At 40.1% G+C, this 12907-nt stretch overlaps 1 protein-coding gene across 1 annotated transcript in view; it reads right to left on the reverse strand.

Annotated features, from left to right (window-relative positions):
- Positions 1–12907, reverse strand: part of NRXN3 (neurexin 3) — a 1509805-nt gene that overhangs the window by 1070288 nt on the left and 426610 nt on the right. Inside the window, exons 6-8 of the mRNA XM_037031267.1 lie at positions 10036–10337; positions 6026–6049; positions 4024–4185 (exon numbers count right to left, since the gene is read on the reverse strand). Coding sequence (XP_036887162.1) covers positions 4024–4185; positions 6026–6049; positions 10036–10337 — 488 coding nt within the window. The remainder of the gene's footprint in view (positions 1–4023; positions 4186–6025; positions 6050–10035; positions 10338–12907) is intronic.

Genomic DNA, 12907 nt, shown 5'->3' on the forward strand with positions numbered 1-12907 from the left:
AAACGACAAAGGCAACAAACTAGGTAATGACTGAGGGTGGGTGGGATGGGTTAGCCCTACATCAGCAAAGATGAGGGAATTTTAGTAGGGCAAACCTTACAATAAAGGTTTATTTTTTTCCACATAAGCAGTCATTCACTGATATGGAAAATATGAAGTTATGCATGTGTGAATACATATTCACTCATATTCATAAACTGTTTTGTAAGATGCATTATAGAATCTTTACTAATAATCATAGAAAAACACCATTGGATGGTTTCACTTTTATGTACAGTATTTCATTTGATCTTAAGAACATAATGGAAGTCAGATTACCTCCACATAATGGGTTAGGAAACTGAGACGCAAATAACATCGGTGGCTTAATTTAGACCATAGAACCAGTGTTAAAGCTGGTATTTCCAACTGGGTTTTCTAATCTTAAACCCAGTATTCTTTTTATCATACTATGATGCCTCCCTCAAAGCCTTTTTGACCCTGTTCTTCCTAGAGGAAGTTCTTACCCATTTCTCCTAGCCTTGCTGAGCCATTGTATGTAATACTTTTCTCATATCAGAGGCGGGAAGGGGGAGGGGTGCCTAAAGATTCAACTACTGACACATCAAGATGGTTTTTAGTGATCCTAAGAAACTACCTAAGGGCATTTATTGAAAAGCTATTGTATTTATTAATTTACAAACCTGGGATTTCACTTGGCAAATACAGAAAGTCATATACAAAGTTGGGTCTTTTTAAAATTCCTCTTGCTGCCTACCTCCTTCTCACCTGAAGAGTTTTCTGTTCAAAGAACTAATCATCGTCCACTCATTACCTTGGGGAATGGGAGAGAGTCGATCTCTGTGTGGGGGGGTATTTGCATGAGCAGGGGAGGAAGGGGAAGAAGTCCTTCACCCAAGTACAACAAAATCGCTGGTTTGGACTGGAAAAGCAGGGTCAGGATGTATTTTAAATTTTAACTGTACTGCACTCAGAAAAAAAGCAGGTTTACAATTGTGAGTATACAAAACAGAGTTTATTCTTGCATTATTATTTATTAACTACTGTATTACTTGTTATTATTATTAACATACTTTGGCCCACTGCTGTATTTATGGAAAGACCACCAGGCCAAGAACCATTCTAGGACTTGGGAACACAAGAATGAAAAACAGACAGACCTGTGAAAACGTGAAGAGGAATAAGATCCTGAGTTTGTGATGTCTAACTGGACACAAATCTTACTTACACTGATACCAAGGTATGTGGAGAACCACAATAGTTTGATGACAGCTTAGACACTCTTTGGTGTGGCTTTTACATGGATATCAAGCTTACAAGTGAAATCATGGTGGAGCCAGAACTAAGCTTTCAGATGTGAAGAAACTATAGTTCCAAAGATAAAACTGATTCTGTGCCACACACAATGTGTAGGTGCCTCAGAACTTCCAAGTCCCTTTACAGTGTCCCCATTTTGAAGAAAATGACATAGAAAAGCACCTAGCTCAGCTTAAGGCAACTTAGAGCTACAAATGGCAGAAGTCAGAAAAAGAAGACAAAGATATGGAAAGGAAGAAGAAACTAATGTAACTGGAGAGACTGTTCCAAAGGAAAATAGTTAACATGGATAAGTAGGAGAAAGTTCCAACATAACTAGAAGTGTTGGCCGTTTACTAAATTATCCAAGAGAAACAGCAAGAACAAAAGAATTTCCAAGCCCCCCACAGAAAAGTGAACTGCAATAATTAAGTGGAAAGAAAGAATGTCCAAGACCACATTACACTCAAAGATACCTACTTAAGCTGCTGAGACAAATAAGAAAGCCTCCCAAGTCCCTTAGAAAGACTGGACTATGGAATATGTAAAGGAGAGACAGAACAAACGTTAACAAAGTTCTCATTGTGCCCACCGCTTCCCTTCATGTCTTAGACTTTTTTTCTGACTTGGTCTGGATTTAAATGCAGATTTATTTTGCTAGCTAAGGTATGTGTTGTTTTTATTACTAATTACTGTTAATGGCACTTTTTCAGAACTGTCTTTAATATTTAAGCTATTATGTGAATTTTGAAGCTGTCTGCTCTCTACCTAGGAGGTGAGAGAGAGGAAATTTATTTTATCTGTTTTAGGTTCTTCATGCATAAAGTTACTAGAGATACCTTCACATTTTGATAAGTCTTGCTTCAAAATGTTCAAGAGCAACCTTCCTGATTGACAGATTTGGGAAATTGCTCCTTAATTTCAAAATACATAATATAATCAGAAAAAGATCTGTCTTAGAGGTCACCCTTAGATCTTGTCCAGAAAAAAACTTCTGCTTGGGGCTGTTTCTCTACAAAAAATGGCTGAGTTCTCCACCACAATCAATGGCTCATTCGTTCCTGAGCCACATACGTGGTGACAGAATGTTCCTATCTATTTCTGATGAGAGAGCAATTCCAGTATAGTGTGATTTCACAGTGTTTAAGAGCCTTTCAGGGTTCATTAGACACTGAGTAGTTTAGGCCTTTATTCTATCCAAATGGAAGTAAATCCCATGGAAGAAGTGTTCTGTCTGTGGCAATTCCATCAAGGATGACCAGTAGAGTCCCTGTTGTCTGCAGAAGCCTAGGTAGTGACTAGCAGAGAGAGGAACGCTCTCTTTTGGCTCTCATCTGTAACTTGTCCTTCAGACCAAGAACAATGCAAAACTGTAATTGCATTTTTCCCTCCTTTGTCCTGTCTCTTCTTCCTACCCCTTCCTCTCAAGCCACACATCATTTATGGCAGCAGTGCCCAGCTCAGACACCAATTTTCTCCAACACTGATTCCCACCTAAAACTTACCAGTTTCCTCTACTCATTTAGAACATTTCATCTGTGGCACTGAACATACACTGTTTTCAACTGTAATGGTCCACTTCCTGATCTCCTCTCCCTTGCTAGATTATACAGCCTTCAAGTACAGAGACCATGGCTGGTGAAGAGGCACTAAGTTTAATTATAGCACAGAAAGGGCATCCAATGATTAGCTGATAAATTTACCCATTCAATAAAGACTTATTAGGTACATAACATATACCAGTTGTGATAGGCACTACTCCCGTCTGGACACGACTCACAGTTGAGTCAGTGGTGTGAATGAACATGGATGCAATACCATTTCATGTACAAGCGAGGTTTAGCAGATTTCATATAAAACAAATAAAACATGTATCCTGAGAGGAAGCTCATAACATGTCATAGGGATCTTTATCTACAAGAAGGAACACTGTTAGCTTCTCAAAAGTTTCCCCAGGGAAATGGTATAGAAATCTTAGGTAATAAACCTTAGCTTAGGTGAAACGAAAATGTACAGCACGCTGCTCTGATGACGCAGTGCTCTGAAAGAATGCTACCAAATCACGTCTGATTCTTTTTTGCTTCAACAATTGACCTTAGTGGTTGAACTTACACCTGACTGAAGCTTCTTTGCTCTCAGACAGAGGTCCCAACAACACATCAGCTGCAAAAGTATAAATGAATGATGGCAAAGTCCACTGCTTTCTCAGAGCTGCTAGCTTTCAGGGGATTAAAAAAAAAGCCAGTCTTCTGGGCCTTAACGTTTCATTCTGAGAATTTTCCTTTATCTCAAATCATGAGACTCTTGGGAACACCAAGCTTGGACAAGGTAAAATAATAAATATGTTCTAGATAAGACACACAACCACAGATGGAGCCACTTTTCGCCAGAGCTCTCCATATGTGCCAAATCAAAAGTACAACATCAAACTGTAATAGTTTCTTATGATTTCAAAGTCTTTTCATATGTGTTATTTTATTTAATTTATAAAGTACAGCCACCTGAGAAATGAGATTCCTCATTAGTGAGAGAACAGTGCACTTCAGTGGTGAACCCAAGGTCATGTAACCAGTTTAAGCTCTGACCAAAACCTAGGACTCTACTTTGAGTCCAAACTGTTTTCTGCTACTACCTTGGTCTCATAGAATAGATTAGGTGACAGAATCAGTCATTGAAGTGCAAAATTCATTCTTAGACAAAGCACTAAATGGAGTATGTGAACTTTACCTCTTTAAGGCAGCCCATGAAGTTGTTGCTGACAGGTGAACCTGGCAAGTCAGCAGTACTGGGGCTTCCTCCCACGTAGAAGAAGTCATCTGAGCCCAGCATGGTGTAGTCCTCTTGAGTGTAGCCTGTCGTGGTCAAGATGCCATCCACAGAGATTGTCACCTGGTAAAGGGACACAGGGACAAAAAATCCCAATAATGACCTTATAGTTCTATTAAAATCCAGTGCCTTCCCCCACCTGTAGCTTCACTTTCATTTAAGATTTTGGTGAGGTATTCTTTCTAATTTGGTTTGATTTTGGTATGTGCAGCCAAGTTCCATTTTCTGGTCTGCCTTCCTGCGGCCCACAGGGCAGCATTCCCCTGCAGACTCCTAGCAGAGTTTGTTGGAACGGCCAAGCTGAGCAACTTGCTCTACCCATTGCACTCTTCACTCAGTCAGGCTAGAAAATGGAACTGTCCTCAGACGATATCACTTGTCTCAGTTCATTGGTAAAATGATCGGTTTTTGATGATTGTTAATTATGGTGGTAGTGAAAAACAGCAAACAATACATTTGACGATGAGTTTGTTAGGGGTTGGTCTTTGGTTGTTGATGGATTTTTTCCTTTTTTTTCTTTTCTTTTTTCTTTCCTCTTTTGTTTCTCTTTTGTTTCTTTTTGGATTCACACCACACTGGCAAACATGCATTCAGGTAAGGAAGAAGAGGGGTCTGGATTCACATGTGTCATGGATGGTACATGCCATAGACTTCCCCAGGACACCAACCCCTGCCCTCCCTTTGCTGCCAGTCACCACCACCAGGAAAAGAAACGAGGCAACTCCAACAAAAAGAAAGGAATAATAACGCATAATAACCAAAACAATAATAATAATGCCCACAGGGAAGAAGGAGTGCCCATATACCCAACATCCATGAAAGGAGCAGAGGGCAGAGAGAATAGATGGGGCCTCAGAGCGTGCACACACCATACGCTGACACACTCATGCAAAAATTATCTGGAGCTAAGACAGAAGGCAGAAGAAAAAGGAGGGAAGTGGGAGAGGGGGAGGAAAACTAAAAGAAAGAATCAGAATCCACATCATCCTCACATGCACTGCAACAACTGAAAAGCAAAATAAGGGGTAGAAAAAAAAACACTCAAAACTAACAGGTCATCTTTCCCTTGCCTGCCACCTCCCTCACTAAAAAAAAAGAAAAGAAAAAGTCCAAACCCAACCCCCAAACATATGAACGGTGAGAAGAAAATTAAAAAGAGTGGAGACAAAAAAAAACAGAGAGAGTGAGAATAAAGTGGACTTGAGTTGAAAATTTGGTAGGTTGTTAGTAATGAAGAGTAAAATGAAGGAACGAAATCAGATGCCAATGGGGAGATCCACGAGACAGGGACATGCCATGCAGAGTGTAGACAGAAAACACAACTGGCGAAGCTCCCTTTGGTCATGGTGGGGAGTAAGGTGAAAGAAGGGAAAAGAAGAATACAGGGAGCAGAGTACTATTCTCTCCAGATCACCTGTGGCGGGCATGGCCACACAAACGGGGAAAAAAGCAGGGATTAAGGAATGGGGGGAATCACAGAAAGAAGGAAGAGTGAGGGAGGGGAAGACTCAGAGATTAGGAAAGTCCTCAGTATAAATCCTATGGTCCTTAGTCTGTAAGTTCAAAATTGCAAAAGAGAACAAAACAAAACAAAACAAATTTAGCTAAATGGAGAAACTCTCCTTAAAAAATACCCTTTGGAAAAGAAAAAAACTAACAGGAGAAAAAAAAAAACATTCCAACCAAACTCATCCAAATATCATCTGTAGGACAGGTGCATCCCCTTTCTTTTTATTTTTTTTTTAAAGAAAAATTGGCATTTAATTAAACAAAAATTTTAAAAGAAGGAGAAAGTGTAAAGAGGATAAAAGAGAGGTTGGGGAGGAAAAGGGGGGCAACACACGGCAAACCCAAAAAAAGAGACAATAAGAATGATATCTACCAGACAATGTAGTTTGTTTACCATAGCGTGTCCGATGCCTGAGTGCTTTGCGGAAAAGGGGGAAGAAAGGAAATTAAAAATTGTGAACAGAACGATTGTTAATTAAAAAAACTAAAAAACAAAGATGAGTCGTTAGGGTGTTAGTACATTAGTCGGTTAGTAAAATGACACATTGCATGAATGATCTTGTGTTAGTTTTTCAAAAAAAAGGCACCCAACACAGAAAAAGAGAGTGGGGAAGACAATGAGACCAGGACTCTATGGAAAACCTTGGCACCCAGGACACAGCCAGGAAAGGAGGTGCAGTCCACCTTGTTGTTTTAACTCCCCGCTTCTTCCAGATAACAATCAGATCAGACCTCACCCCAGTTAGAATGAGCATTATACTTACTTTCCAAGGGCTCTTCTGAAAGAACACCACCCCCTTTTCCTTCCCACCCTCTAGCAATACACATTCCACCTGTCCTGAAAGAAAAGACCCCCAAAGTTTATCGTTCCACATGTAGATAAATAGAGCCGAAATACCAATATGTTGGTTTTTCTTTGTTTACATCTGACTCTGATTACATGCACAAACAACCATGACTTTTTCCTAGAACAGAAATAACTTAAAATATTGACCAGCCGCATCGAACATAGGAAGGCTACATCATGTACCTTACTCGGGGATTGCACAGGTAATGTAAAGATCTGATTTTATATGGATTTGTGCAGCAGGAGGGTAACATTCTTCTTCTTCCTTTTCCCCCCTCTGATTGTAGAATAATGGTGTGGTTAGAATGCACCAAAATAGTTGGAGTCTTTTCTATTACCCAATGAAGTTTTTGTTTTGTTTTGTTTTGTTTTGTGGGTTTTTTGGTTTTTCAGTTTCTGTTTTTTATTTTTATTTTTTGCTTTGCCAAAAATGCTGTCTGTTGGGATCCCTCTTCCCCACCTCCCCTACCCCACACCATTCCTCTTTAAAAATGCTTTTCAAGCTTTTAAGTATTTTAAGCAATTTTTATATGGCTAGCAGAGAGGGCTGGCAGGTTAAATGAGAACAGAGGCCCCACAATTAGTCTCCTCCTTGCTATTTTTGAATGCTAAATTGCCAACACAACTGAGCTGGGAGGTTGGAAGGCTGGAAGGCTGGAAGACTGGTAACCCCCGTTTCATGTTTGTGGTTTGACAAAAGTCACATACAGAGGTAAAGAAATTCATGTAATGGCCATGACCTTAAACTCAGGCAAGGTCATGGACAAAAAAAAAACAAAAAACAAAGCAAAACCAAAAAAAATAATCCCATAGAAATACATTACTATCTTGGTCCCTAACCTCCATTATGGTTTGGAACAGATAGTCCCCACTTCTTCCTTTTATGAGAACTCCCAATAAAGTGCTGGCCATTGCCCAGACTTGGTTCAAAGGCAGAACCATGAGTAGATAACCCAGAAGGAAGAAATGGGAAAGTTCTGCTCCAACTGGTAATGAGCTCCTCGAATGAATTTTTGCCACAGAAGCTATTCGACCTTACCAAAAAAGTAGATGAGAGGGCCAGAGGCTTGTTAACAAATATTTATGAAGCAGTCTATAGTTTAATTGAAATAGGAGCTTCCCACCCCTGCAAATGTATCCTAGGGAACACAAAAGTATGTTCTAAATGTATTTTTAATGGGCAAAATAATATTAGATGATTCATTGTTAAAAGGATTGCATTTATAAATCAACTCTGCTCCTCTGAGATTTTCTTCTTTCAATAGATTGCATTTGGATTGCAAAATTCAGTCAGGATTTCAGTGAGGTCCAGTCTTGGGCATACTTTCTCTAGAAGATTCATTCTCCCCCTGTCAAAAAAATGCCCCAATATCCCAGGGCCTCTATGTGGCCTCATCTAGAACTGAGAGCTCTGCTTTTCTGCACACTTGGTGGCAGACATAGTCACCTTAGTGACCAAATACTCAGCCTGTAAATAGTGTGCATGTCACAGCGAGTCTAGCACCAGACCAGGGATGAGCTCATAATCCTTCTGAAACATAAAATACAGTACTTTGCGTATTTAGCCACCACACATGGCTGGGGAGGATTGTAATCACCATTTCACAAATGGGAACCATGGTGCAGAAAGGTTCAACGGCTTGTCCAAGGGCACAGAGGAGACTTGGGTCTAGAACTTGGAAGAGAAACCCTCAGGGGCTTCTTTCCTCTGCTTGCTGATTCAATAGCACAACCAATATCAGAATTACAGCTTGCTTTATCACCTCCAGTTTAAAGGACTGAACTGGGGCCCAATTCTATTTTGGAAAAGCGTTTACAGTGGAGATAAAAGCAAGCTTTTCTCCAGCTAATTAGAATCATTTCCAGAATGGCAAAAGAGTCTGGGGACTAGGAGAGAGTTAGAGACATAGTTTGGTTGGAGAGAACCACAGCACAATTCTGCTCCTTAGTACATGAAAATTTTCCCCTCCACTGGTGAATGTCTGAAGGGTGTTACTGTGTACCTGTCAGTCAAAACTGGAAAAAAGGTCATATTTCACTTGGTCTAGACTCTACAACTCAACTATATCAAGCTCTTGTATTTTAGCAAATGGAAATTTGACTTGGGCTCTCTTGACAGTTGAGAAGGTCTCTTCTGAGTAAGTATAGATGGGAGGTGATGATAAAAATATCAGCAATAGGGGTTCATTGGCCTTGGAGGAAGAAAAAATAGAACAGTGATTCAAAAATGTTCAATCTACATTTATGAAGATGACGAGAGGAATCTAAGTCTTGTGTTATTTGGCAACTTCATCACAGATAGATGAGAATCTCCCAACCAGGTGGCTTTCTTGTCAAACCTAAGTGTGGAAATGGGTGTTTTGCTTATTGTGTGTTTCCCATATGTGTGAGCCTTCTCTATTTACTTAGTATTATTAAGGAGTTATACTTTTATCAATCACAAAACACATGCAAACACTTGTCAGTTCTTAGGATTCATATTTACATTCAAAAGCCACTGAATCAATCATATCACAGAAGAAAATTTGATAAGAACTATCTAGAAATTTGCATGTTTTCTGATTAATACAGGATGAATGGTGTCCAACTGGGTCTCATGACACATTCTCCAGAAGAAAAACCAAGTGAAAATAGCACCCTGGAAAAGGCAGTCTCAGCACAGATTTTGACTTTTATGGGAAAAGCTTCATTTTTAACTGAAGTAGGCTGACTAGGTATTCTTATTGCTATTATTGTTAGTTATGAAATTGAAACAACTTCACTGGGCTGAAGCTGTCTGAGCGTGTGGTCACCTGACGGAGTTGCCTACTTAGAGTCGGCAGGCGACGGGAGTTCTCAAGCACGGACAGAACCAGGAAAGGCTGCTCCAAAGTTGACATTTTTATTTGGGTCCTTCCACTTTCCAGGCCTCCCAATCAACTGAAGAGTCTTGGAGGTAGAAGCATGGGCAATAAAGTAGGAACACCGCACCAAGGAACAAAGAAACAGAGGAATTCAGAAAGATTCCAGCTCATTCATCCCGAGGCTAGAGGTTAACCTAACAACTGAAAAAAAATAAAATTGGGTGAGGGGCTGTAAATGAAAAGGAAGAGAAAAAGGAAGACTTTTTCTAGAGGGAATTAAAATTATGGCATCGTGGCAATGGCTAACTTAATTAAAAGGAAAAACATATACAAAGAATGAGGAAAACCTATTAAACTGCAAAAACAAAACACTGTCTCTAATTGAATTTAACAATAACACAAGATTCAAATGTATAATTAAGAAAATGATTAAAAGGAATGCAGAAAAAAAGGAATGAAAGTGCTTATCACTTTTATTATCTATACAACTGATTTTTTCCTTACATAACAAGCACAAATGGAGAATTAAAGTACAGAGAGAAGCACATTTTAATGATTTTCCTTGTGCAGTTGCAAAGACTGGGAGAAAGTTAGACTTCAACAACTCCAAACCCATGTCTATAACCCTCTCCACCTCATCCATCATCTGCTTCACGAACTTTCTCCCTGGCTACCTAAGATGAGCCCCTGAGCGCTCTCTCCCTTCAGCATTACCTGCCGGAGGTTGCGTGTCACTTTGACATCGTGCCAGGCGTTGTCATTGAATTTTCCATTCACTGGCTCCACAATGGCCTCGAAGGCTCCGGACCCCAGGTTAATGACCAAGGAGACCGCGCCATCCTTCAGAGCCAGGTTGACGTAGTCAGCCGACTTGCCCGTGTGCAGGATGAGCCCATTCCGCTGCCAGGTCTTGAAGGAGAGGGTGATTTCATCACTGCTGCTCTGGATGGGGTTCTGAGACAGGTCGTAGCACAGATACTCCGAGCCTCGGAAAGTGGCCACATTCTCCTCTCGAGCTAAAGGAGTGAAAGGAGGGGAGCAGTCAATCAACATGTGTCTGGCATGAGTCAAAGAGATCTCTGCAAATACCAAGAAGAACATGCCCCCAGGGCACTGCCCTGCCACTGGGCTGACACCAACTCTACACTCCTCCCAACTTTTCCCATAAGACTCATATCTAAGTACCAGGAGAAGAGGCAGAGAAAGAAACTGCAGAGAAGCTCTATGTCCATAGAAGGGTAGAAGAGCAACACAATGGCATAGGAGAGCCAGCTGTCTTTTCTTCAAATTTTCTCAGAAAAAAACCAAAAGGGAAATTTCAGGCAAAATGCTAAAATAAGGTCTACCTTGCTTTTGCTTCAATTATGGCCTTTAAATGCTTGTAGAAGAGCTGGTTTAGAGTGGCTAATTATGTGTTCTGACAAAGAGTTTTAGCGCTAGGTAACATTTATTGATGAAAAACCAAAAATCAATTGTCCCAAAAGATGTGGCTCTGATTGAGATCTATCAGTAACCCAGCTAACTTTGGGTTCCATGTCACTGAGTTCTAAGCCCAGTGGAACCTGACTGGGTTAGTAAATAGGAGGTTGTACTTGAGAAGGTGATCAAACAGATGAGGAAAATGAACAGAATGAAATTTGGTAATATGCTTTGACAAGACAGTGTTACCACCCTTAGACACAAAAGGACCTTTGCTCTGGGGGTCTCTATCTTAGGTGACCCTGGTCAGACCATCTCTCCCTACAAGAGTAGGAGTCCACAAGGCCAAGGTGACATTCCACTGGAGCTATACTCTCAAGACCATATTCCAGTCACCAGGACTTTGAAATTCCCCACCCAAAGAGACCCAAGCCTGTTTCCAGAGCTTGTGCAAGCCTCTCCCCTGAATCTATTTTCTGGAAAAAAATCATGCTGTCAATATGCATACCTCACTGTCTGAGGATTAGCAATAGGTGACTTTTTGCAAGGCTTTGGACTTTTGCAAGGCTTTGGACTTGGCCTCATGGGCTAGAGCATTCACATGCATTTACACTAGACTCTTTTGTGAGACAGAATGGAGCCAAAAGTAGAAAGAGGAGGGGATAGGACATAGGCTGAAGATGCAGGAGCTGGCTCTCTCTGCATAGTCTCCCAATGCAGAACTCTGAAGAATTTGAAAATGCTAAATGCAAACCTAGCTTACAGGCAGTTTCAAAGGTATATTTTTCAAGATAAGAGTATGACATATATTTTATTTAATCATTTGTTGCTTTGATGTATAATTTCAACATATTACGTGTGGGCTTCCATTTGTCCTGTGGTCTGGAAGCCTCACTTAGAGCGGCTGACTTCCTATCCGAGTTGGTCAAAAAGCTACCTAAAACACTTCATTAACAAAAGGAAATGTGTAACAATGCAAGGTTAGATATTCAGTTTCCCTCTAAGGAGTGGAGACTATAAAATAAGGTTGAGAGAACTCTATTTTCCCTCTAGCATGACACTTCAGCCTTACTACCCAAAACCAGGTCCACCTCAACTCAAATCCTTATCAACCCTCATAGCCCATGGTCAGTCACCTAAGTAAAATAAAATAAATATTTTCTCATCATGAGATAAGAATTATAAAGGAGTCACTTTTATACCAAGGGGAGATGACCACCCCCTACATACTATTAAATTAATCATAGATCATGACATCATTAAAACATGAACCCCAACTTAATACTCTAGAAAGTTAAAGAAGTGATGAAGTTTGTCCTGCATGTTTTTGATGGCCTCGGTGACATGTGACTACCTGCATATTTATATTTGTGCACACACCCACATATACACACACTGGTATAAGCAAAAGGGGTCTGTCCACTTGTAGATGACCACTTGTAAAGTGACCACTTGTAAACTTCTATAAGGAGCAAGTACTACTCAGCACATAAACTATGCCTCATGCATTTTACCAAAATAGCCCCCAAAATTCATAGAGTAGAAATTTAACACTATCCATATGTTTGAAATGGATGCAACCAACACCCTACATATTCTGTCTATTGTCATGATCTCTCCTCTCATTTCTGAAGAAATGACTTTGTTAAAATGCACCTGGACAAGCCCTTGTTCAGTAGCCCTGGAGGTGAGACTGATACAATGAAAATGGTAAGTCAGATGAACACTAAGCTCTTTTCTTACAGACACAAATGTGCAAAGAGATGACTACTCTTCCTGTCCTTGGCACCACACATGGTGTATTAATGACTGTCTTCTATAAACATGTAAGTTATTGAATAGAGATAAATGAGAAGGAAAGGAGGCCTCCCGAGAGAAGCTGAATCACATACCCTTTAACAGGAGAAGGTTTGACACAGAACAGCAAGGCACCAGGATATTATTGAATATGCTATGTGGTGCTTAATATGTTTTATATAATTAGACAAATGAGTCTGTCAATATAATAAATTTTAGAGCTATAAGGGATTTCAGAGATTGCCCAATGTAATGCCCTTGTTTATTAAAGAAGAAACTAGCAACTAGGAATAAATGTGTTGCATAAGACAGATTGCATTATACTGGACTTCCAGTGCCTCTGGACTTTTCTCTAAATATCAGTTTAAAA

Source organism: Sturnira hondurensis, unplaced genomic scaffold (assembly GCF_014824575.4).
Source record: "Sturnira hondurensis isolate 20B ecotype Veracruz unplaced genomic scaffold, ASM1482457v3 Scaffold0021143, whole genome shotgun sequence".
Taxonomy (NCBI): Eukaryota; Metazoa; Chordata; class Mammalia; order Chiroptera; family Phyllostomidae; genus Sturnira; species Sturnira hondurensis.